The sequence below is a fragment of the Thamnophis sirtalis genome, unplaced genomic scaffold, assembly GCF_051295495.1.
Source record: "Thamnophis sirtalis isolate CommonGarterSnake01/CBP01778 unplaced genomic scaffold, rThaSir2_p1.2 scaffold_1, whole genome shotgun sequence".
In the NCBI taxonomy this organism is placed as follows: domain Eukaryota; kingdom Metazoa; phylum Chordata; class Lepidosauria; order Squamata; family Natricidae; genus Thamnophis; species Thamnophis sirtalis.
This window is the reverse complement of record NW_028261381.1, coordinates 75,379,341-75,403,007: the sequence shown is the minus strand read 5'-3', so window position 1 is coordinate 75,403,007 and position 23,667 is coordinate 75,379,341. Positions and strand designations below refer to the sequence as shown.

General features: G+C 38.9%; 1 protein-coding gene across 1 annotated transcript in view; it reads right to left on the bottom strand.

Annotated features, from left to right (window-relative positions):
- MUC2 (mucin 2, oligomeric mucus/gel-forming) overlaps positions 1-23,667 on the bottom strand; it is a 77,251-nt gene that overhangs the window by 20,629 nt on the left and 32,955 nt on the right. Inside the window, exons 19-33 of the mRNA XM_087704116.1 lie at positions 23,663-23,667; positions 23,374-23,512; positions 22,146-22,250; positions 21,426-21,608; positions 19,799-20,041; positions 18,323-18,479; positions 16,896-17,027; positions 16,019-16,166; positions 14,406-14,449; positions 11,747-11,938; positions 11,545-11,571; positions 11,424-11,444; positions 6,990-9,589; positions 4,669-4,849; positions 3,414-3,661 (exon numbers count right to left, since the gene is read on the bottom strand). The exon at positions 23,663-23,667 is cut by the window's right edge and continues 147 nt beyond it. Of these exons, the coding sequence (XP_087560242.1) occupies positions 3,414-3,661; positions 4,669-4,849; positions 6,990-9,589; positions 11,424-11,444; positions 11,545-11,571; positions 11,747-11,938; positions 14,406-14,449; positions 16,019-16,166; positions 16,896-17,027; positions 18,323-18,479; positions 19,799-20,041; positions 21,426-21,608; positions 22,146-22,250; positions 23,374-23,512; positions 23,663-23,667 (4,425 nt within the window). The remainder of the gene's footprint in view (positions 1-3,413; positions 3,662-4,668; positions 4,850-6,989; positions 9,590-11,423; positions 11,445-11,544; positions 11,572-11,746; positions 11,939-14,405; positions 14,450-16,018; positions 16,167-16,895; positions 17,028-18,322; positions 18,480-19,798; positions 20,042-21,425; positions 21,609-22,145; positions 22,251-23,373; positions 23,513-23,662) is intronic.

Sequence of the window (23,667 nt, the reverse complement as noted above, 5' to 3'; positions counted from 1 at the left end):
CAAATACATATGTTTTAATTATGCTATACCTAAGAAAATTTTATATATATGCTGGCTCTGGAAGCACTCAAAACATGGTTTTGTCAACTAGCCTGGGGATCCCATAATATAACTGAGCCTACTAAATACATGATAATTGACTGAATGTGCAAAATAAAAATATACCAGGGATGACATCCAGCAGTTTCTGACAGGATCTGGACCACCAGTAGCAGAGATTTTGAGTAGTTTGGAGAACCGGCATATACCACTTCCAGCTGGCCCCAGATTGGGGTGGGAATGGAGATTTTGCAATACCTTTCTGAGGTGGCGCAGTGGTTAAATGCAGCACTGCAGGCTACTGCTAGATCAGCAGGTCAGCGGTTCAAATCTCACCGGCTCAGGGTTGACTCAGCCTTCCATCCTTCCGAGGTGGGTAAAATGAGGACCCAGATTGTTGGGGGCAATATGCTGACTCTCTGTAAACCGCTTAGAGAGGCCTGAAAGGCCTATGAAGCGGTATATAAGTCTACTGCTATTGCTATTGCTATTGCTATTTCTCCCAGGAGTAGGGAGGGAATGGGGATTTTGCAATATCCTTTCCCTGCCACGCCCATCAAGCACAGAACTGGTAGTATTTTTTTTTAATTTCACCATTAAAATATACATGCTACATTTGTTGTCTAAAGCTACCATCCCAGCCTGAGGTAGACTAGTGGTTCAGTTTCAATTATTATTTCAACAAATTCATGTCACAATTTGAGTAAAGATCTTAGGAGATACAGGGAGATCTGCTCGATGCAAGGTATGAATCCAACTGTATGCCAGAAATTTCCCAGCTTGAATCCATGAAATGGGAGAAGCCTGATTTATAAATTCACTCTTTCTGGGGCAGATGGACTGGCTATCAGGTCAAATTAGGATTTTTGTCAGCAGAGATTGGGAGGGAGCTCAATGTGCTTTTTAAAACTGAATGATAGAATTAGGGTGGGGGGAAGTGTATTTGCTTTGCCTGAAACAGGTATAAAATTCTCAACACTGAGTGAACGATTGGAGTGAGTTTGCACTAAAGGTGTATTAAGATATGGACTGTGAATGGCTTGTAACTGTGATTACTAAGGCCATGCTTTCTTTTGAGAAACTAAAGCTGGGGCAGAGGAAGGGGGTTTAAAAAAAGAAAAATGCTGCTTTGAAATGGGAGGCCTTGGTTTAGCTAAAGACATCTTTATTCCATTGAAAAATAAGGGATTGTAGTTTTGGTTATTAGTAGGCCACAATTTAAAACTGATTTTATTCTTTCTGAAAATAATGAAATCTTGGTAACAGCAACAACATAACAACATAATAATATAGTAATAGTGGTAGTTTTATTTTTAATGTGGCTATAACTAAGAACAGTATAAAACAATAAAATACTGCATCAGAATTAAAATAGGCCACACAATCTAATTTAAGATCATATGTTAAACGCATAACCTCAGTAACTTGAATGGCCCACATGCTTTGATGCAATCATTGAAATCTATATCTAAATATCTGCAGGAGGAACAAATGCTTAAACCAGCTTCACAAAGGCCCATTGAAAGATAAATTTTCAGCAACATTTCCAATTTTGATAGATCAGACTTCAAGCAAATTCCTGTTTGAAACTGATTTTGGAGGATTGGCACTAGATGTAATAGGTTTTTCCTATCTGTGATTGAGTATTTTGCTACAAAGAGATGCTAGCTGGCATCAATAAAATGATTATGTCAAATATAAATGTACTGCAAGCAGATTTTCCTTACATCCAGATCAGGGGTGAGTTGCTGCCAGTTTTACGCACTACACGCGTGTGCGCTATTCACTGAAAATCGTTCTTTGTGCATGCGCAGAACAATTTACAGTGAACTGCGCATGTGCAGTCACTAAAATCCAAAATAGCATGGCCCAGCGGCAGTGAGGAAACCGATTCAGGAGTGTGGCCGGCCTGGGTCTCTACCGGTTCTGTGACTCAGGCCTGAATTCCACTACCAGTTCGGCCGAACTGTGAGCAACCCATCTCTGAGCCAGATGTGCCTCTGTGCAAGGCTCACTGAGATAACACTAGCAACTTAAAATGGTACCATGGACCATAGCTAACATTAGGCCAATTGATCCCATATGACAGAGATGTCAAACTGGCGGCCTGCAAGCTGGATGCACCACATGCAGGCCACCCCCACCCGAGCTCCCCAAAGGCAAAAAAACATCACAATACATCACATGACATGATCAAGTTTGACACCCATGCCATATGACATGACTAATACTAGGTCAAGGCTCAAAAGCTGGTTTTACTATTTATTATTTGTGAGAATAATAGGCTGTGGCTAATTTGAGGTCATATTCCACAAGTTTGTTCTATTCTTTCTGGGAATAGGGGAGCCATAAGTTTACTTTATTTGTAAAAGTGGAGGAGAACAGAACAACTTCTTTTACTTGGGAAATAAGTCATTTAGGAAAGGAAGCCAATAGAATATTGCCAGCAAGCTAAGTTAGTATTGCACTGAGACTTGTAATTGGACATCAGGTACCTTCCCATAAAGATCTATAATTGCCAAACTTAAAGAAAGGACAGCTAGTGTGTCAACCAAGGAGATAAACAATGGACTTACATACTATTAAAACTTGGTTTGGGTCCTGTGGGAATTGCATCTACCTAAGGAGTCATACTTGCCTGCACAAGTCATTCAATCTTTGGGTTTCTAGCTTGGGGCTGATTTAAATTTCAAGACTGTGCAAACCTTATGATCAGGCCCAAAAGCTTAATAAAAAACTTTTCTCAAATGTGCCTGAGTGAGTGGATGGTTATTATCTCAAAATGGGATGATTGCTATTGGGTGCTGCTAATCCATTTTGCTTATTTATTAAGTTTTGAATCCATTTTTTTTAAAGTTGAAGAAGGGCATTGCATAGGTTCTTTGCTACACATTAAACATTTTGGAAGTTCGTTCTTTCCTCCTTTCCACATCCCTCCTCTCTCTGCTTTAAATGAAAATACATTTCAAAATTCTATTGTAGTGAAATCCATGAAGCCACTTGGTAGACATTCTCTGAATAATGCTGGCAAGTAAGGATTTAGTGAAAGGAACAAGAAAAAGCCATGGAGTTGCCTGAAAGAAATAGGAGAGAAAAGCCATTCTTCTTGAAGAATGAGAACAATGTGGCTGCTTTCAACCACCTTCCCTCCTTCCAAACTATGGACATGGCTACCTGACGAAAAATAACACAGATGTTCCACCATATAGATATTGTAGAATGTCAAGCTACCCAAGAGTATATGATCACTATTAACATTAGAGTTTGCAGGGTTGGTAGAGTAACTTCTCAGCTGAACCTAGGTAAATAAAGATTTGCTAGTCATAACTATTATTTACAATTTTGTACTGAAATGTAAGCCATTCTACACCTACCTCTACTTTCATAGGAATCAGTTTGACCGTTTTGAGTTGCACTTCCTGGGACTCGTGCTTTATGGTGAGAGTACGGGTACAAGAGACAGATTCCGCTGGATCACAATGGTAGTTATCGATGTACATTCCAAAGTTGTGGATGGTGGGAACAATCTCTTCCACTAGGACATAGGTACAATTACCTTGGTAACTGTAGGCGAGGCCATCAAATGTCTTGTAATGTGGGTCTCCCCAGCCAGTGCAATAGCCTTCAGAAAGACAATAGAGTTGATTATTTGCTGGGAACTCCTATAAGTAACTAAAAGAAATGGCAAGGGTTCCTAATAGATTTTGAGAATAAATTAGTCTAGGAATCTAGAAAAAGTTGTCAAGAAACCTGTTATTGGAATTAAACATTGTCATTCTCATTTACAGAGATGAGCACAAATGGGATATTGAAATTGTCTGACAAATTTGGGAGCCAAAAACCTCTGAGTGGACAATTATTTGAAATTTCTCCAGAAGAAAGAGAAATTCTCACATTGCTTCTCAAGTACAGAATTATCCCCAAGGAGGGACATAAGCATTTCAATGGGGGGGAAAAACACACTGGAAACTGTTATTTCCTTCCTTCTACTTTTTAAGCAAGTGCTTGGTAATAAGAATATGATGGGGGGAAAGTATTTTGATTTATTTGAATTGGTTAGATTTTCTAATCTAAGGTTTCATTAGGTTACGTTCATTTATTTATTTATTTACATATCTGCATGTATTCTTTTAATACATGCAGATATGTAAATAAATACAGATAAATTTATCTGCATCTGTTCTTTAAAAGACTGTTATTTGTTTCATTCATTAAGTTCATTTATTTATTTATTTATTTACATATCTGCATGTATTCCTTTAATACATCCAGATATGTAAATAAAATGCATTTTCATCACACCATCTCTTGAAACTGATCCCTGAATCTCTTCACTCCATGTTCAATTTATAGGAATTAGCAGCTCTTTCAGGTAATACAGTATGTGCAATACAACACCAGTCCAATAGCTTGAAGTAGAGATGGGTTCCTACCGGTTCGCACCAGTTCGGTAGAACCGGTTCATCAAATCTACCGAACCGGTTAGAAGAGGTTCCACCAGTGGACCCGGAAAGGAGGCCACACCTACAGAAGAGGTTTCAAAAAAATTTGAAACCCACCACTGGCTTGAAGAGCTCTCTTGAGCTTCAAGAGAACATCAAAATTGTTTATACAAATATATGTACTCACAGTCACATTCCCAGTGCGAGCAACATCCATCTTTATCCAATACTTCTATAGGAGCAAGGTTATTGGCACACGTGGGCTTAGTATGATTTTTGCACTTAATAGGGCGCATCTCCCATATGTTATCCGTAACACACACTAACTCGGTGCAATTACATATCCCCCCACTTTCTCCTGGCGGAACCTGAGACAACAGAGAAAAAAAATGTATCACAACACTTTATAATCGTGACCAAACATGCAATATATGAATGGCTTAGAAGAACTAACTTAACAGAAAAACAGAGTTGCAAGGGATTTTGGAGATCTTCTAGTCCATCCCCCTCCTAAATAAAATAAATCCACTAAAAAATATAATAACTTCTAGCTGTGTTGAATTAAAATCTCCAAGATTCTCATCCAGTAAACCCAAAATTTGATAATCTAAATCCCCCTGCTCAAGCAGGAAACCCTGTACCGTTTCAGATAAATGGTTGTCCAATTTCTTCTTCAAAACCTCCAGTGTTGGAGCACCCACAACTTCTGGAGGCAAGCCATTTCACTTATTATCCTTATTCCCACTCAACACCTGCCTATGCTGTTGTCAATTAAAATAATGCCATTGGATTGAAAATTATCTTCTATTGTATCACATACCAAAGCTATGCACTAGTACTGCGGTGTCAAACTCAAAGCCCAGGTGCCAGATCCGTCCATCGGCGTGCTTAGACCTGGCCCGCGGGGCCATTCTGGAAACAGCAAAGGACTGGTCTGTGGTGCCTCTGCCAGTGAAAACAGAGCTTGCAAGGGCCGCGTGCAGCCCTCCTGAGCTCTGTTTTTGCTGGCACAGGTTGCAGGACACCATCACAGCCAAAACCGGAGTTCGGGAGCCCATTTTTGCTGGCAGAGCACTTGGGCCTCCACAGACGCCCCCAACACGAGTGATGTTGAGCTGGCCATGCCCAACCTGGCCATGCCCACCCTGGCCCCCTGAGATCAAACACAACCCTGATGTGATCCTCAATGAAATTGAGTTTGACACCCCGGCACTAGTATGTAGAATTTGTTTTAATGTGTTCTGGTTTTACAACCCCAGATACGATGGCTTTGCGGGTGACATTAGTTAAGATTTAACTATGCTTAAACGGAGATTATGTAGGACATTAAAATCAGCCCATATGATAAAAGCATTTTTCCCATTTTGGTTAATGTAAGACTCAATCAAGGAAAATAACTCGGTCCTCTCCAATTTGAGGGAAGGAATGCACATCAGATGCTGGGCTAGGAGTGAAGAAACCCAGCATGGAAATTGAATCTCCAGAGACTGGATGTCTCTGGAGATTCTCAGCCAATCAGGTCATGGTTGAAAGAAGGATCAAAGAGGCCATCTACAATAAGATTGAACAGCTCTCCCACAACAGAGGGGGATGGATATCTATCTTTTGTTTACAACACAGTTCTTTCAGCAGCTCCAAGAAGGTTCCACACCCATTTGCAGTATTCAGGTGACACCCCACTCTCCAGGGCACAGATCTATCTCCAAGTGTCCTCAATGACTCTCAGAAAGAGTGCTAACAATTAGATGATTACCAGGAATATGGATCCTTTGATCCTCCATCATTTAGTCACTGAAGAAACTTCTAGGATGAGAAGCGAAATATCTTCAGTGGAAAACAAAGTCTGGTTGCCTTATGTTCCTTTGGACCAAATTCACTGAATGATTTGGGACCAGCTGCATTTTCTCAGCGCAATCTCTCAGTAAGAAGAAAAAAAATCAGGAGACACTGCTAGGTATGTCACCTTGAACCACCTCCCACTATATCCCACCTCCTAAATAAAATAGTGGGATTTCAATCCACTAAAAAATATAATAACTTCTAGCTGTGTTGGATTAAAATCTCCAAGATTCTCATCCAGTAAACCCAAAATTTGATAATCTAAATGAAATCTAATCCCAGTGACATCCAGCATAGCTTTAGCTACATTTTTCCAATATACACAATAAAATGGACCTAAGTCATCATATGTTTATGTTTGTATCATCATAATTAATTTTGTACATTTCACCTTATACAATATATTTCTATATATTGGAGGAGGAGCCAGTATCAGTAAAAATTCATGTACAAAATTAATTCTGACTTGTCCAGGAATTTTGAAAACATAATTTTCTAAGGCACATTTTGGAGATAATTTTCTCTTTCAAATAACTGTTCTACAAATTCTTTATGCATCCAAAGATATTTAGCAAGCATAGATGACATCAGAGCATGGCAGACATAAACATGCTCCAAGTTCCATGAATAATTTTAAATATGTAAATAAATAGAATAAGAATTACTAACATGTTTATCTCCGACTATACAGGATTTTAGTGTACTCGATCCCGGCGTTGTACTTGTAGGTGTTTCTATGAATGGCGTAGTTGAGACGCTGGTGGGAGTAGGCGTTGCAGTGGGAGTAAATGGAGTGGTGGTAATTGTGGTAGTAGTACTTTCAATTGTGGTGGTAGGAGTAGGTGTTGGAGTAGGAGTTGGAGTGGTGGTAATTGTGGTAGTAGTGCTTTCAGTTGTGGTGGTAGGAGTAGGCGTTGGAGTGGTGGTAATTGTGGTAGTAGTGCTTTCAGGAGTGGTGGTAGGAGTAGGTGTTGGAGTGGGAGTAGGAGTAGTGGTAATTGTAGTAGTAGTGCTTTCAATAGTGGTGGTAGGAGTAGGAGTTGGAGTGGTGGTAATTGTGGTAGTAGTGCTTTCAGTTGTGGTGGTAGGAGTAGGTGTTGGAGTGGGAGTAGGAGTGGTGGTAATTGTGGTAGTAGTGCTTTCAATAGTGGTGGTAGGAGTAGGAGTTGGAGTGGGAGTAGGAGTAGTGGTAATTGTGGTAGTAGTGCTTTCAGGAGTGGTGGTAGGAGTAGGTGTTGGAGTGGGAGTAGGAGTAGTGGTAATTGTAGTAGTAGTGCTTTCAATAGTGGTGGTAGGAGTAGGAGTTGGAGTGGTGGTAATTGTGGTAGTAGTGCTTTCAGTTGTGGTGGTAGGAGTAGGTGTTGGAGTGGGAGTAGGAGTAGTGGTAATTGTTGTAGTAGTGCTTTCAGTAGTGGTGGTAGGAGTAGGTGTTGGAGTGGGAGTAGGAGTAGTGGTAATTGTTGTAGTAGTGCTTTCAATAGTGGTGGTAGAAGTAGGTGTTGGAGTGGGAGTTGGGGTGGGGGTTATTGTGGTAGTAGTGCTTTCAATAGTCGTGGTAGGAGTAGGTGTTGGAGTGGTGGTAATTGTGGTAGTAGTGCTTTCAGTTGTGGTGGTAGGAGTAGGCGTTGGAGTGGGAGTAGGAGTGGTGGTAATTGTGGTAGTAGTGCTTTCAATAGTGGTGGTAGGAGTAGGTGTTGGAGTGGGAGTAGGAGTAGTGGTAATTGTAGTAGTAGTGCTTTCAATAGTGGTGGTAGGAGTAGGAGTTGGAGTGGTGGTAATTGTGGTAGTAGTGCTTTCAGTTGTGGTGGTAGGAGTAGGTGTTGGAGTGGGAGTAGGAGTAGTGGTAATTGTTGTAGTAGTGCTTTCAGTAGTGGTGGTAGGAGTAGGCGTTGGAGTGGGAGTAGGAGTGGTGGTAATTGTGGTAGTAGTGCTTTCAGGAGTGGTGGTAGGAGTAGGTGTTGGAGTGGGAGTAGGAGTAGTGGTAATTGTTGTAGTAGTGCTTTCAATAGTGGTGGTAGGAGTAGGTGTTGGAGTGGTGGTAATTGTGGTAGTAGTGCTTTCAGTTGTGGTGGTAGGAGTAGGCGTTGGAGTGGGAGTAGGAGTAGTGGTAATTGTTGTAGTAGTGCTTTCAGTAGTGGTGGTAGGAGTAGGCGTTGGAGTGGGAGTAGGAGTGGTGGTAATTGTGGTAGTAGTGCTTTCAGGAGTGGTGGTAGGAGTAGGTGTTGGAGTGGGAGTAGGAGTAGTGGTAATTGTGGTAGTAGTGCTTTCCATAGTGGTGGTAGGAGTAGGCGTTGGAGTGGTGGTAATTGTGGTAGTAGTGCTTTCAGTTGTGGAGGTGATGGTAGGAGTGGGAGTGGGGGTAGGAGTGGTGGTAATTGTGGTAGTAGTGCTTTCAGGAGTGGTGGTAGGAGTAGGTGTTGGAGTGGGAGTAGGAGTAGTGGTAATTGTTGTAGTAGTGCTTTCAATAGTGGTGGTAGGAGTAGGAGTTGGAGTGGTGGTAATTGTGGTAGTAGTGCTTTCAGTTGTGGTGGTAGGAGTAGGCGTTGGAGTGGTGGTAATTGTGGTAGTAGTGCTTTCAGTTGTGGTGGTAGGAGTAGGCGTTGGAGTGGGAGTGGGAGTGGTGGTAATTGTGGTAGTAGTGCTTTCCATAGTGGTGGTAGGAGTAGGCGTTGGAGTGGTGGTAATTGTGGTAGTAGTGCTTTCAGTTGTGGTGGTAGGAGTAGGTGTTGGAGTGGGAGTGGGAGTGGTGGTAATTGTTGTAGTAGTGCTTTCAGTTGTGGAGGTGATGGTAGGAGTGGGAGTCGGTGTAGGAGTGGTGGTAATTGTGGTAGTAGTGCTTTCCGTAGTAGATGTGGAGGTGGGAGTAGGTGTTGGAGTGGGTGTAGGCGTTGGAGTGGTCGTAGATGGAGTGGTGGTAATTGTAGTAGTAGAGCTTGTGGGAGTAGTGGGAAAGCAGACCGGACAGCAGACGTTGATTTCGTAATCGAGACAGACTTCTTCAGGCATTATAGGTGTCGGAACCTGGTCTTTGTTTTTGCAAATCAGCCCAATGGAAACATCACACGTCACTTTCTGCTGCAAGTCCTCGAAAGACGCGTCCGGAAACTTCTTTGCTCGGCATGATATGTTTACTGGGTTGTCACAGATCTCTACGTGGTGCAGTTTGATGTTTTCGTAAGTTTCATTGTCTCCTTTATCAGGACCCCTACCTGGGACACTCACAGAAATCCATTTATCCATCCACTTACAATCTTGGATTACACAAGGTGCTGTAAGGAAAGAGTGACAGACACAGGAAGAATTCCTATTCTGAGAACAATACTAGAACAATAGTTCAAGCTGTGATATGTTGTTATAAAATAACAAAAGTTAGAATTAGCCGAATGTTTGTATTTGGATCAGGATTTCTTTCTTTGCTCGTTTAATGTATTTGCTTGTGAATATCCTTTAGGGCAGCGATGAGTAACCAAGGTCCTTTTACAACTTGTGGACTTCAACTCCCAGAATTCCTGAGCCAGCTGGCTCAGGAATTCTGGGATTTGAAGTCCACAAGTTATAAAAGGGTGATGGTTCCCCACCCCTGCTTTTGGACTACAACACCTGACCTTTAAAAACTGAGGCAATGCTTTGCTGCCCTTGATGGCTTGCTGGTTTTCTGGAGCTCACACCTAATTAATCTTAGCATTATTAATTGTCTTGAATGTGGAACTGTATTGTTCATGCTTGTTTTTCTATTCTGCTCCTCTAATCTGTTTTTTTTTTCTTTTTGTAATAGAAATTTCTCCACATCCAAACCCAGTTTTGGTCTACTGCATTCCCTTTCAATGAGGATTACAACCCACAAAAAATATCTGCAAATCCAGAATTTTAGTAGTATATCAACCCAAAGGACAGCGTAATTGACAGGAATTCATTTAAGTCCATTTACATGTACCATTTCTCAAACCCCTCACTCTGTAGGATAAATTATACTTGTCCTCCCAATTCACAGCCATTGTTTTTTGTTTGTCGTTGTTTACAACAAACTAATTGGTTGCTTGTTTACGTAACCACTGCAAAAAACCTTGGTGTTATTGGGAGGTAAAAAGGAAAGAGTAATGTATAATGTTCATGTGGAGTAACACTTTTATATTCTTTAGTGTAGATGTATTGGTGGAAGTGGAATCGGAGGAAGATTAAAATGTTGATGGTACAATTAGCAGTTAGAATGGGAAAAGGTTGCTATATAAAAGTTGAAGATGTGTTTACATTTTCTGATATGGAAAACAGTATTAGCCTTGTGCTGTCATAAAAGTAGAGAAATTTTTTTCCCTTAAATAATGTATTTATTCTTGAACATGGAATAACTTCTTTCACTGAATGCATTTATGTTGATAAATCCTCAGCACTGGGGTAAATTTTCTACAATAACTCTGATCATTTTCTTGTTTCACCTTGTGACATCAACAATATCCAATCTGTGCAATGTTACCTTTGCTCAGTCTGTTAATGTTAGACCCACCATTAATTCTACAATCACCGTAAGTGCTCTGTATAACATACCTGTTTTCTCTAAATGAAGCAACATTATAAAGAAAAACCTTGCTCAAACTTAGATTTCAATTTACTCAATTTCTGCTTTCAGGGTTATCCACAGAGAGAGGTCTCCAAAGAAATAAACATGATCGCTGCACTGCATAACTGATAAGCCCTTTTTACATGTACCACCACCACAACCACCACCACCACCTCTCTCTCTCTCTCCCTCTCCCTCTCCCCCTCTCTCTCTCTCTCTCCCCCCCCTCTCTCTCTCACACACACACATACTCTGCCCCAATTTGGTAATCTGATAGTATCATAGATAGTAAGCACAGAGCATTTTAATTTAGCTCAAAGATGTACAATGTAGTATCTGTATACTAATACAAATATTTATAAATATTATGTGTTTTTTTCTTAAAATCTCCATGACTTCAAAATGGAAAATAAACTGGATGTTTATTTCTTTTAATTCCTTTTGCTAACAGTCCCCACAAATTCTCAGCATGATTATCTGAGTATTTCCTAATCTGTTCCTTTAAAATAAAATTTAAAAAAAATGAATGAAACATGTTTTGTACTTACTTGAACTTATTGTAGAAGTGCCTGAAAGGGAAACAAATAGTACATGAGTCCCTTTTAATGAAAGGATTGCGTTTTATACTGCAAAATTTTGGACCTTTCCCACATCCCTTTTACTACTTACTGGTAGTTGAAACTGTTGTAGAAGTCACTGAAATGGAGAAAAAAGAATAGTAAATCATGGTTGGTTCATTTTAAGAGTTTTAGAGAAAATTGGCAAAGTTTCCACACTGAACATACCTCAACATGGCATTATCAACCAAATTTCTATACAAGTTTATTATCCTCCAGGGCAATAAAAAGAATTATTAACACTGGAAGCTTACTTGGTGTGGTAGTAGCGGTGGTGGTAGGAGTAGTAGTGCTGGGAGAGGTTGTAGGTGGAGAAGTTGAAGTGCATCCATCATATCTAATTTCCATGGTGCCATTTAATGTGCATATTAGGTACACACATGGATTAGTGGGGGTAGTGACATTTTCTCCCACTCCATACTCTTTGCCATCATAAACACAACACTCTGTGGAAAAAGATATTAACGAATTTCAGGCAGAAGGAATTTCACAACAAGAGAGTTGAACAGCTGTTTCCTTGCAATGCTAGCTCCACTTCAGAAGGTGTGAGTTCAGAAAAGAAACTGTCATAGTTTTTTTAACAGGCCAGCCAGATTCTTAGGGGCTTTGATCCAAAACCTTTAAAGTGTCTTAACCTATACCCTTTAATTACACCAAGAAGGGAACTGGTAACCAGCCCAGCTAGAGTGCTATTTTATGGTTTGATCTTTTAGACAACCTGGGTTGCCATATTTGACCAGCTATACCTGTGATGGCAAGCATATGGCATGCATGCCAGAGGTGGCACGCAAAGCCCTCTTTGGTGACATGTGTGCCATCGCCCCAGGTCAGATCTCCTTGGCATTTCTTTTGTGAGCTTCTGTTTCCCTGCAAATGCCGAAACAGAAGCTCATGAAAGAAAAAGATCTTACCTCTTGCCACGCTGCCAGAGTTGGAATGCCCCACCTCCCGCTGGCCAGCTGGTCTTTGGGTCTCAGCTGCACATGTGTGCATGTCTGCGCATGCACAAATTCACACATTTCCATGCATGTCTCCATGCATGCCTGCACATGTGCATGTTTGTGTATGCACACCTTTCAGATTGGGCCTGCGCGCGCAGTTTGGGCACTCAGTGTCTAAAAGGTTTACCATCACTGAGCTATACTTTCCAAAGAATCTTTAAGGGCAAGCCTAATCAATAAGTGACAAAATTTGGATTATGTCAAAATGCTGGAGAGCTGTTCATAATGATATACCAGCCAAAATTTGAAAATGGAAGAGATGTGACCTGAACAACAAGTAGCAAAGCTGAATGGGAGCATGTCTCTAAATTATATATCCAATCCTTCAGAGAAATGTATTCCCATAGGCTGGTGAGGGAGCCTTATTCTTCAGAAAGAATACTTATCCAATTTTAATCCCAATTTAAAATCAAATTCTACAGGTGTCAGGCATCATTTCGAGATATGAATAGCCACATTAGTTGGGGCTGAAATGAGATGCCCAAATGGATATCATCTACCTATAGACATCATATCCTATAGCCCTGGATTACGTCTCCCAGCAATTTCAAATAAATATTAACCAGTGTAGAACTCTTGTAGATCTTTAGCAAATTACATAGAGCATCAGTGACATTGAACAGACTCTTTCACATCTACTTTCTTGGTCTTATATGTGAGGTTGGATCTGAATAGTCACAAGTCAGTATCCATGATAGGCAACCCACAATGAATCATAGTGAAAGCTCCCGAGAGAGTCACGAGAATCAATGGGTACATATTCTGCCTACCTAGGTTCTTGAAGAAAAATATTAAATTGGCCTAAGCTGTTTGAGGGCCAGACTAAGCTCTCATCTGAAATTGCCCCAGATAACAGTTTCCTCCAGAAACTTTCATTCTTGTGCTATGAATCATTCTGTCATCTTACCCAAAATGGGAATTTGAGACAGCTTAGTTATTCATTGAATTTAGAATCCTAAAGTTGAAAGCGGTCATAGAGTCTAACATCCACAGTGCTCGGTTCAGGAATTTAATTTCAAAGCATTCCCAAGTGATGCTGCCCAGGCTCTATTTAAGCATCCAGTAAACACAAGCTGACCATCTCCTTGAGTGGCTGGTGAACTGTTGTATTATCAACCTGTCACATTTTGAAAAGGCTTTTTCATCAAGGGATGAGCTACTGCTTGCTTCAGGCAGGATGGAAATCCTCTGGCTGTTGTTATTCTTTTGGCTAAAATAGTTTGGTAAGGTTCAAACACACTGGTTGTTGGCTTTGGTTTTTCAAAAGTTTGATTCTCATTCGCTAGTATAATAAACTAAACAGGATAATGGATGAGAGATGACTATTGTCATCTCGTTTGACACTGGAAAGGTAGAATCCAACATGAGAGACATTATCTGGAAAACCTGGGCAAAGTGCTCCCAGATTTGCTCTTCCCTTTCCCAGATAAACTTCAAGAAGTTGTACACATCTTCACAAGATTCTAAACAATCAGCTTACAGGTTGAAAAATATAATGTATAGCTGCTGGCATTATTCCAGAGTGGACCTAACAATAAGCTCTATTATGTCTTATTGGATTCAATTTGTATATCCAACTTTCAAACATCTCAAGTCATTATCAAAAGTTTCTCTGCAACTCAAGGAACTTTTATGGCTGTGTAAGTTGACAGGAAACTATACTAAACATTGTACTCTGAAGGATTAGAACTGTAGGATTCCTGGTAATTTTTTAAAAAACAAACAAATAAATATTTGCATCTAAATGTATAGCTACTGGGACTTCATTCATCTTTCCTTAAATGTACCAAGTATAGAAACAAGTTACAAAATAAAACTGATATTCTCAATATTTAAAATTTTAAAACAAACACCTCAAACCATGACTTGCTCATTCAAGAGAAATATATGGAAGCTGCTAGGGAAAACATACCTTTTTTAGGTTTACATGTCACATTTCCTGCTGAGTTGCAGTAACTGAAAGTTTAAAAAAACCAGAAACAAAATATTTAAAGTGTTATTTATTTAGCAATGTTAAACTTTAATATTAAACTTTTGTTCTTGTAGCCTGACTATATTCAATCTGCAACTGTGGTGCCTTGGATTCATAATGAAATTCTAATAATAAATATAATTTGTTCACATAATTTCACAGGACAGGAAGTTAATGTTGGCAGGAATAGATATGAGAATAGAATGGAGTCAGGTCTTTGGTAGATAAGCTCTATATATCTATAAATTCTATGAGACCAATATTCACCACACCTAGCCTAATCAGAAATGTTCCCCAAATTAATGCCAACCTTGGTGATTTGTGGTCCTTCCTTTTATGAGCAATGTTTCCCAATCTTGGCTACTTTTAGGTGTGTGGAATTCAATTCCCAGCAATCTCAGCAATGGCTATGTTGGCTAGGGAATTATGGTAGTCAAAGTCGAAATTGGGAAACACTGCTCCATAGGGCTTGTATTTTATTCCCACCCCCTAATTTTTTTACAATGTGGCAAAAAACTTTGGCAAAAACAGGGTAGTTCTTTTACAATTAAGCTCCTTCACTTTGCCAGTATTTTCTCTTTAAAAGGAAGGAAGGAGGTTGCTTCCTGATATTTTCTTTTTGTAGAAAAGATAGCCTTGCATGGACATTGCTTTATCTAACATTTTTATCACAAACAATGACATTTTAATGGGGACTAGAATGTTGAATTCCCATAAAGTGAGGAAGAAATTAAGAAATTGCACGAAACTATTCTTTACCTTTTTATGTATTCTAAAGCAAGCTGAATGACTTCTGGAGATTAGTCAAAAACCCAAACTCTCAACTAGGACTTCCCCAACTTCTTGGATTCCTCAGATGTACCTCTCTCCACATAGAGAGGTCTATGGAAGACAGTTTCATGAATTACCTCTAACCCAGTAGAAGAAACCTCTCGTCTCTCATTATCTCTTCTTACTGCTACTCCCAAAGTTCCTAACAATCTCTTCCAGAAAGATCTGGACCATTCAGAACAGCACACACAGTAGTTTTACCAGTTGTGGGTGGGGGGAGGCTAAGGAAGCATAGGCATGACTTGCTACTATCCTTGTTCCTCTCCATACAGCATGGTTCCAACTCACTGGACACCAGTTCACTTTGGTAGCCAAAAGACCTTTTTCCCACTACTGCTTTAACTCCTATTATGATATTGTTGCCTAATTTATTGGGTCATCTAAGAAATAAATGTTGCATATGAAGCATTATGGAGCTTATAAGAAAACACAAGGTGGTGATTATCTGACAAGCTCATTTTCTTCTATCAAATGAGTTTACTGACTCCTGGAGGAAGTAGCAGTTGGAAGAGAGTACACAATTTTGCATTCTGATCACTTCTAACCTTCCACCCCTTTCAATCTATTCTATCCTAAAAGTGCTTACTAACTTACAATGCTGTCTTTGTCACACACTCATGCAGAAACCCAACCATCTGAAACTGAATAGTTTTGATAAAGACATTTGTTCAAATGCTTTTTTTTTTCAGTTCTTCCTCCATTCACTTTATATTTTCACATACCAAGTGTGGCACAGTTCATAACTGGGGATGAGACTTCCAGGTGGGTAGTAAGTATCATTATGGTAGCAACCACATGTATCCTTTGTTCCACATGAATTGGTTTCTTCATTGTAGATTGGAGTTTCTGGATCACATCGTGGGTAGCAACCTATTGTCCAAAAAGATGCATTTTTTAAAATGGCAGCTATTATCTGTCCTTGCCATAGAAGAATTGCATGAAGGAGACATGCTCCAAAACTTGGTTAAAAAATAACACCTTTGATTTATATATCAGAAAGAAATGGAAATTATTCAGTCTGTGTGCCAGTTGACTGGATGTCATTTCTAAGGGACAGACGCAGTTCTGCACTTCTTCTATGTATATTTATTCTGATATTTCCCTTGGAACAATACACTAAGAATATACTAGAAAGGGGCCAAAAAAGAGAATCCCCCTTTCATTAAAGACTGAGAGTCAAGACTTTGGTAGCTAAAGAAACACTCATGTTCTGTTTTATCTCTAATCGAATGTAGGTCTACATCTTTGGAACTGTTTTATTAAGAATCAGTCTAGTAGATTAAACACAGAAGTAAAAAAGCCAATTAGAAAGAAAGAAAATTCTGATGAAGCAAAAGCTAAGATGCATTAATCAGAGACAAAGATGTTTCCAAAACTTCAACTTAAAGGCCAGGAAAGATCTCAGTGGGATCATCCCATTTTGGGTCCAAAAATAAAAATAAAAACAGTATAGATTTCCCACCAAAGTGGATCAGCTCACTGAATGACTTTTATGTTTGTTTATTGGCCACCCAGCTGAATGACCCAACCACATTCTTCCAACCCCATATAAACAATCTTTGAAGAACAAATCCACTACAAAATTAACAGGTCTTTTACCTTCTAAGAATGACACTGAAAAGTTGGTGGTGACTTGATTGAGGATTTTGCAAGTTAAAATATCACGTCCGCAAGGCTCATAGTGCCACTGACATTTATCTTCATCAGGATTGAAGTATTCACAAAAGATTGCTTTAAAAAGAAAGTTGCTCATTAGAAAAGAAGCAGGGAAAATATTTTTTTCCAATTCCCATGTAAGATATCTCTATATGACATCACAGGAACTAGTGAATAACACTACAGGTAGGTATCCTATAGATATATAGCTAAGGTATCATATATAGGTATCCTACACTGTCTATCTCTACTGCTAACATTATCTATGTTTTGGGGGGAAATCTCTAATAAAAATACATGGATTTACTAATACATGGATATTTGTACATACTGGAAGCAGAATGGTGGCTTTAAAGGCAATTATGTAGAGACTGTTGCAACATTTTTTTTATCTAAATTGACTTGTGTAATGCAAAAAAAATGACCCAGTGGTCTACAAAGTTTGCCGTTTAAGGTTTGTGTTTGTTTGTTTGATTGATTGTTAATAATAATAACAACAGCAATAGCAATATCAATAACAATAACAACACCATGTCCAATAATTTTATAAAACATATCAAGAAACTCCATCTTCTTGCAATAACACCAGCAGAACTACAAAAAACTACTCAGAACATTGTACACCTTAAGAAGGTACTTGGTTGATACCTAGGATGCTGGCAGCAACCCATATCAACCATCAGCACCAGGTATTTGTGATGCATTTTTAAATATTCAGTTGATTGAGTTTCATGTTTAATGAATAAGATGATGATGATGATGATGATGATGATGATGATGATGATGATGATCATCATCATCATCATCATCATCATCATCATCATCATCATCATCTTCAATTCAATTCACAATCTGGGAGTGGTAAAACTTTAACAGTTCAAGTCTTAACCAAAGACCTAAGAACTGTTAGGGTAACGTCTGAGTATATAGGCAATTCCGAGTATATGTGCAAATCATGATATTTTGTTATTTTTTCTAGCTGTTTCTCTTCAATTTGTGAATCACCTAGTATTGCAATGTCAATGAACCAGACTTTTTCTTTCTTTTCCACAAAGTGTGTTGTGGGCCATATGAAAATCCCACGGGATCTTGACTTGCTTATTTTCAAGAACTTTGCCCATTTTGTGTTCCCAGTAATTTTTACTTCATTCAAACCCAAATTTCTGGCAAAACTTACCACAAAGATAAAGAGTTTTAGCATAAAATGTCTCAGAGAGTAAACTTTACCAAGATAAGATTTAGCTAAATTAAATAAACACATCTAGACTTGTGAAAGTTTATAGTCTCGTATTTCTAGATCATCATCCTTTGGGATAATTGGATATTGCATGTTGATCCTAGAACTTCAATAGTTTATCTGGAATACTTACGGCATATATCTGGAGTTCTCCAGTGGATGCACGCATCAGCTTTGACACACTCATGTGCATAGGCAGCAACTGCAGTGCAGAAGCATACACAGTCCCCCCCAGTATCACAGGCACAGGAATCATGTACACAAGCTTCATAGTATGGTTCTGGGTCCACCTATTGAAAAATTACAGAATCACAGCATTTAGATATTTGTGTGACTACATTGTCCTCTGAATACAGAAAAGCTCGGCAAACAGATTGAGCAAGGTGATCATCCAGTTATCCAAGAGAAGTCTACATGCAGTAGATGAATGAAGCTCTATCCCATTCATGCAGGGATGGGTCACCCGGGTTCAGGAGAAGCTGTAGCTATCGTTACAGAGAACCTCCAATCCCACCTCTGGCAGGCTCCGCCTACCCCACCATGCCCCTCGCACCATGCCCCTCCCCAGGAGTCTCCACGTGGCCCATTTTGAATGCAATGTAAGTGCATGGCCTGGGGAGGCTTGGGGAGGGGGAAAATGGGCCTCCTGGAAGTTCTGGAAGGCCAAAAATGGGCCCATTTCTAGCCTCTGGAGGCCAGGGGAGGGAGTTTTTGCCCTCTCGGAGGTTAAAGGAAATCCTCTGTAGCCTGGGGAAGGTGAAAATCTCATTGTCGTCCCCCTGCTATTGTGCAGGAGGCCCACTAGGCCATGGCCCCCATGGCCACACCCACCCATCAATCAGGCAGAGAACCTATTGCTGAAATTTTTGAAGCCCACCATTAAAGTTCTTGTTGGAACCACCAAGGTGCTTCAGAGCCTTAAAAGTTTAATTTTGTTCAACATTTCTCTCAATTCTCAGGGGAAGGAAACTGTTTTTACTTAAAGTTTGCTTTCCTCACATAGCTAAACATTGTATTCTGGATTAGATGTGTTTAGCAGAGCAGTCTATGTGGAACCGAATATAGAATTATTTGAATTCTTGCCCTAATGGAATAAAACTAAGCACCATAATTTTCCCTTCCCTGAATATCACAGTTCAATAATGGTTACTATAATTAAAAATCTAAGTTTAAAATGACAATATATTAGAAAATACATATCTGGAGTGTTGTTACATCTCTAAATTTGTATCTTGTGAAAATGTTCGGAGTACATATTTAAATATACAATTAAATGACATTTTTAAAAAATTGCAAATTAATGTAGAAGCAGGAAGGAAAAGATTCATAAATTAACATTTCCAAAATTGATGTTCAGACGTGCAGCAACACCAACAGACACAGTCCGTGGCTCCCCTATGACAGTGTTTTATTTTATTTTAAAGAACACTACGTCAAAGCATTCCCTAATATGGTGTTTTTCAATCTTGCCAATTTTACGATGTGTGGACTTCAACATCCAGGATTCCTTGACCTGCATTTGGGGAATTCTGGGAGATGAAGTCCACACATCTTAAACTTGCCATAGTGCCATAATAACTCAAAACCAAACCAAACCAAAAGTACTAACCTTGGAATGACAAGCTTTAAAAACATCTTTTTTGATAATGCTGCACTCTTTTTCTGCCCAAGATTTCCGATGTGGCTTCATCTCACAGGGATCAATGACTACCTCTACATCAGGGCAAGCCGGATCCTTTTTCCATGAATTTCCAAATGCCAAGGCACTGACTGTGTCTTGAGCCATACTCCTTGTTGTAAAGTCATTGCTGGCTTTGTCATCAAAGTTACCACACAAACCACAGACTTTTCCCTGTAAGCAAAAAACAAAGAACACTTCATCAAAGCTAAAAGAAATTTGAATAATTTGCTGGCCTAGTTCATATTTCTACCATGATCTGTTGTGAAAAGACAGGTAGTCCTCAACTTACAACTATTTGTTTAGTGACCGTTTGAAATTACAATATCACTGAAAAAAAGTGACTTGTGACTGTTTTTCACATTTACAATGGTTTACATATTTACAACGATAGCAGCACCCCCATCAGGGGTGGGTTGCTCCCGGTTCGGCCTGGATCAGGTGAACCGGTAGTAATGGCAGCGGGAGGCTCTGCCCACCTGCCCAGATGTGCATGCACAGAAGCATCACACGTGCGACTGAGCGCGCCCAAACCGCTAGTAAAAGGAATTGTCAACCCACCACTGATCCCCATGGCCATGTGCTCAAAATTTGGATATGTGGCATGTACCTATGATGGTTGCAGTGTTCCAAAGTTATGTGATCACCTTTTGCGACCTTCTGATAAGCAAAGACAATGTGGAAGCCAGATTCCCTTTGTCACCATGTTACTAATTTAACAATTCCACTTAACAACTGTGGCAAGAAAGTTTGCAAAATGAAGCAAAACGTTTAACAACTGTCTTGTTTAGGAATGGAAAGTTGGGGCTCAATTGTGATCCTAAGTTGAGCATTACCTGTATTGCGTCTAGGGTTCCAGAGGGGGAGAAACAAAGTTAGCATTTAAGAAAACTGGAACAGAGTTTGCTGCTTCCTTTGCATGCACTATTCCAAATGACAGTTTTGTGTACATAACTCTCCATGTATAAGAAGAAAGCAAACATAAGTGTTTGCAGAGGGAAAGAATTGGCTTGTTTACTTTTTGAAATTAAACCAGATTCAGTTTTGAAAATTCACAGTATTATTATAGTTATTTAAAATAATCATTACCAAGTAAACAGCAATATCTTCACACCACACACTAAAATAATTACAAACAGTTAAGTATCACTAGCGTGGAAAAAGAAGTTTACCCTAAATAAATAAAGAAAAAGCATTAAGTAAATCTGCATTAAGCATTTCAGATGTTTGCCTTGGGCTGGATCCAGTAAAAGGTTTGTTCTATTTTCCCAAGGCTTAGCTAAATTGGAGAGGAAAAAATATTTGCCTCTTCCTCCCATTTATTCTATATATTTAAATCTCATTTAAACATTATTCAGTGAATCCTCCCCAAGGGGTTCAATAACCTTGTGCATATTGCATTAATCTACATTTATCAAGTAATAATAGTGCAAAATCATAATATTCATAGAGATATTTAGTATGTATTAAGATATAAATACTGTAAGAAAATATTTTAATATATTCATCCATTAGTAAGATAAAAATGTTGTGTGGAAAGTGTTCTAGATGCACTGACTTTATGAAATGGCATCAGCTTGATGAAAACAGTTGTCTTCTTATCCCAGATGAGCATCACTCCATTGCTGGCTTCAATTACTGTATACATCCCAACTGTTCCACGAATCCAGTAAGTTATAGAGCTGTAGTTACCCCACTGAATTTTTTCAACGTGTTTTTCTTGCAGCTTCAGTTCGGTGGTCTAAAAGGCATAAATACAATGAAGGCTACGTGATGAAAACAGAAGTTCGAATTTTAAGTAGTCCCTCCTACTCAATACACTCCAAGAGCAGTGGATTGACACTGTGGATTAACACCTTTATTATGGTTTAGGTTTACGCTTTTTGGAATGCAACCCATTTCAGCCCACGGGTGAGGTAGAATCAAAAAAAGAAGACCATTCTCTATAAAGCAGTCATCAGAATAATCTTTACTGTATCAGAACAAATGTGCTATAGTAGACAATTATAAAAAATAATAGAGGCAGAATAAAAATAAATAAATTTAAATTTGTTGTAATATTTTGTTTTTTTAAAAATTAATAGCACAACATGATCAGTCCTCAACTTTCAACTGAGTTGTCAATCTAGCAGACTTAAATTGCATACGGTGTGTTATTTAATGTCAGTCTTGAAAAAATAGAGTTGAGTCCAATTTGTTCAAGACTTCAAAGCATTCTCTGATTTATTTGGGTAAGGAAGGTTGCGTTCAAACTCCTTCTCAGAGGCTCGATACATACCCCTAGAAACAATTTAATGGCCTTGGAGCAGGTAACTCCTGTCGTTCCACAGGGAACATTCTCTGTGATCACACTAAACGTTCCTTGCTGATTGCCACAGTAATCCTAGTTGGCATAGACAAAAAAAGAGGATCAGGATTAAGCAAAATCAAATCAAATAATGTTTCACATGTCATTCACAGAGTGACTCTGGGCACTATGCAGTTAATCATTCCTTTATGTTTATGAGAACATTCATGCTTCAAACTTACTAGCCAACTTCCTTCATCCACCGACTAAAAAAAAAACCATTTAATGAGCTAGTCTTTAAAAATAGCATATTTTATTTGTCTGAAAATTATTGTATGGATACCATTGTGGTCATATAATGTCATAAAGTGGTCATTGTCAGACTGTCATAGTCATATGCATGGTGAGGCAAAGTAATTGATCAACCATGCAGATAACGTTAATTCAAAGAATTGTAACCCAGGAAACACTTTATTATTGGCACAATATTTGACATGATGAGAAGATAAAATCAACAAAAATGAAAATTGTAATATACAAGCCCCAAAGAATCATTGCAAAGGAACTCCTCCAGCTTTTAAAACACCAACACTACAATTCAAGATCTCCAAAGTGTTTTGTGATTTTTATGAAACAACAGAATAGATTGTAAGATTGTAATACATTGTAATAGATGGTAAGATTTGAGTCAGATTGTTTTAGTTGCAATTTCATTTCACTTAAATGTAAAGCCATCCATATCAGGAAGTCAAATAGACACTATCTTTAAAAAGTTGCCCTGTTAGGATCAAAATTTGGTAAGACATAGACAAACTGGGCCAGCATATATTACTCATTAGGAATTCCTGTTTTAAAAGGTAAGATTGGCAAAGTCTTTTTTTCGTTTGAAAGTACATTGAACGAGAGTGCCTATTACCAGTATAGATACCATCAACACTGAACAAAATAAATTTCAGAAAATATCCAAAGTGTTGTTAAATTGTTAATATTTTAATTCAGTATCATGGGTTTCTATACAAGCCAGACTTTTTTTAAATTTGGTAAAATAATTATGTGCAAAAAAAAAATCATCTTAATGCAATTACTTAGTTGCCTGCTGGATAAGAAGAGTCCATGGAATGACATTCTGATGGGTATCCGTGGAATAAAATTGACAGTCACTTCAAATACTGTATAATTTGGGTTACTGCAAAACTTGGTCCTAGTAATTGAATATTACCTGAGAAGCCACGTATTCACAGTGACCATCAAAGTCATAGAATTTTCCATCATAGGTTATGAAATGGCCACTGCCATAAATGGTACATGTCCCGTAACACACTATGTTGGTGCATTTCCAGCTTCCTTTTTGGCAGGTACTAGAGAGTATCAAAGGGGGGAGAGGGAGATAGTAAGATCAAAGCTATCTCTCAATGGATTGCTTTAAAGGTGCAGAGCAAACTATAAATGATGTGAAATAAGAAATGACTATCATCTTCCGTTTCTACTTTGTTCATAGCATATCCTACCATGT